We start from the raw sequence: 2,884 nt of genomic DNA, 5'->3' as shown, positions 1-2,884 counted from the left end.
ACAAAGATCCTCGTGCAGGAAGATGAACTAAGCAATAACTCGGTATCATTAACTAAATCAGTACCCCAAAGCCAACTATCTTGCTGAGACTAGGGAAAACATTGCCTGAGGAGGGAACCACCTGGATACAATTATCTATCTTCCTTACAAAACCATTACTATGGTTTTGTTTTGCCTCGTCAACTCCTCTCAATTACTATTACCATGAATTTCTCTTCATTTTAAAAGTGAAATGAGTCACCCTTCTAAAAGTCAAAATTATAGTACATAATGTGCTCAAACGAAACCAGCTGCATTAATTTCAAATAAATCTCCACTTGAAAAAGGTTGGTATTTTAAGCTCTTCAAAAGGAAAACTGTGTGTTTATGTTAAATGGTGTTTAAATATACTGTTGCCCATGATCTTGACTGGGACTGTAAATGCTAACATAGGTGAATATTAAAACTATTAAGATAGCCTAATCCTCCATTTTTTTATTCAAACAGAAAAATATATTGGGAAGTAATGTATTCAAAAAAATATGCAGATTTTCTATAAGCATTTCTTGTTAAATCTTTTCAGAGACAGGTCTTCTGTACAACATTTTATTTTTAAAAAGCAATTCCCATTTGTTGTTATAACACTAATTTGCAGTGTTGCTCTGTTACAAAAACCCTTTAAAAAATGTATAATGATATAATGTACTATGTTAATTTGCTACGTATTTTGAAATTCTGCAGGGCAACATTTCTACTAAATTAAAACATCGTATTTACCTCATTTTTTACCCTTGCTATTGTTTAACTTTATAGAATTTTACTTTTTCCTCCTCCAAAACACAGGCTTCAATTACACACAATATAGTATCTTTCCTTAAACAATGTAGAATCATTTGGATTAAACATCTGAGTAAACACAAATGGTAATCACAGATCATCCTGCTTTTGACAGCCTTCCTGGAAAAGGGGACCAACCCTCACTTTAAAAAGGAATTATCTTTGCTGCCACAGTCATACACTATTTTGACAGCGAATTAAAGAAAAACACTGTAGATGACAACAGACAAACATGATTTATACTCCATTTGTGTCAGAGTTGATAGAGTCTCTTTATTTGTTTGATGTATCGTCATAAAATTACTTCTGAAAATAACATAAATCACTTTTCCCCATGCTGTTTTGAGATGTTTTCTCATGATAATCAGCAACGTACTACTACATTTAGCTTAAGAATTTTAAGTGATACACTGAGTTCTGCTGGAAAAGTGGGATGTTATATACACTGTAGAAAGAATAGCAAGAATTACTTTCTGGTTACAGCAACCATTTGTTTTTGGAAAATCCCCTGAAATTAAACAACTTCATCCTGAATGCTTTGGGAATCTAGCTAACCATTTTCGTCATATAGGTTATTAAAGGCAAAATTATTACTACTAATTCACCTATAAAGATAACAATATTTGGGGATCCCAAGAGGAGATTCTTTTTGGTGACTGCCTGATAAGCATCTTAGTTCGGGATGTAGCTATTAAAAAATGATAGGAAGTCCTATTTACTAAAAATTTATTAAAGAAGTAGCAGTGTGCAGGCATTTGATTGTTATAGATCTACTCCTTTTTCCTTCAAAACCCCAAAAAAGTACCTGAATTGGACTGAGATTGGGAGTAGTTTTGATTCAGAAAATTTACCTTCATGATGAAGATCTATAAACGAGTTTTAATAAGTAGATTTATATTTTAAAATGTCCCTGAAGAAGACAGTGAAGATAAAAAAATTAAAAAGTGCACATTCACAACATGAGTGAATAGAGTAACTGAACACTTACCCTAAAGCTTGGAAAGATGGAATGGAACGTGCCCAGTGCATGGACAAGAAAAGCAACCTAGAGGCAGACTCGCAGATATAATGAACGTTAAGATATTCAGGCATAGGAGAAGGCATGGTGAGCTGGCAACCAAAAAAAAAAAGAAAAAAAAGTGCAAGTCAGTTATTTTACTTTCTTCATAAAAAAACACAGTAAGAAAAAAATCAGTCTTAGAATTTCTTTTAAGTGAAAAATTGTTTTTTAAATAAACATGAGATAATCCTGAAATAAAATTGAATGACTGCCGTTTTGATTATTAGTCACACTGTTATACCCTATAATAACTACAAAGCAACAAAACAAGCAAAAATTTTGAATCTTTATCTTAGATAAATATTCATGTCTGGGACACCTGGAGATGGAAAATCCCAAATAAAACTCAACTTTTGAGACACTCTCAAAGAATAGAAGTTTTAGAAGAATCATTGTAATTAGAATGAAGTTGCTTACATTTATATATAGATAAATACATTAAAAATACAAACACAGAGGCATCATTACTTTCTAAAGCTTCCCCCAGAGGAGTGGAATAAGTAGCCTGAAAAATTAGAGGAGTTACCACAGTTCCTGAGGAGAGTGTGTGTGTGTGAATCCTATTTCATAAAACATCTTTTTTTGTACTTTTAATTAATGTTTTACAAATAAATACAACAAAAATCTTTTGATGTGTGAGTAAAATACCTAATATACAGCTGCTCCCAAGCCCTAAAAATATAATCAATACACATCAGAAAGGATCAGCTCTACCCTTCTCAACGTACATGAGTAACAGCAGTGGCATTACCTGCATATGTGAAGAAAGTGGGACTTGACTCAAAACTGCTAAGTACAGTGTTGTAGTTTTATCTTCAGAAATTAATACTTCTTAATATAATGGTTTGGATACACAATTTAAAAAAAAAAAAAACAACCTGACATTTGCATTAGTGAGATGTTTATTTGAGTGATCAAAACATGTGCTGATGAGAGGGTGTCGTGGTTTAACCCCAGCCGGCAACTGAAGCACCACACAGCCGCTCGCCCACTCCCCCCGTGGTGGGC

The 2,884-nt window shown here is 33.1% G+C and overlaps 1 protein-coding gene across 2 annotated transcripts in view; it reads right to left on the bottom strand.

Annotated features, from left to right (window-relative positions):
* NR2C1 (nuclear receptor subfamily 2, group C, member 1) overlaps window positions 1-2,884 on the bottom strand; it is a 57,172-nt gene that overhangs the window by 10,868 nt on the left and 43,420 nt on the right. For both annotated transcript variants that reach the window (XM_009321314.1, XM_009321315.1), the window contains one exon: window positions 1,805-1,926. In XM_009321314.1, coding sequence (XP_009319589.1) covers window positions 1,805-1,926 — 122 coding nt within the window. The remainder of the gene's footprint in view (window positions 1-1,804; window positions 1,927-2,884) is intronic.

Source organism: Pygoscelis adeliae, unplaced genomic scaffold (genome assembly GCF_000699105.1).
Source record: "Pygoscelis adeliae isolate BGI_AS28 unplaced genomic scaffold, ASM69910v1 Scaffold232, whole genome shotgun sequence".
NCBI lineage: Eukaryota > Metazoa > Chordata > Aves > Sphenisciformes > Spheniscidae > Pygoscelis > Pygoscelis adeliae.
Note: the sequence above shows the minus strand (reverse complement) of the source record. Positions and strands in the feature narration are given on the sequence as shown.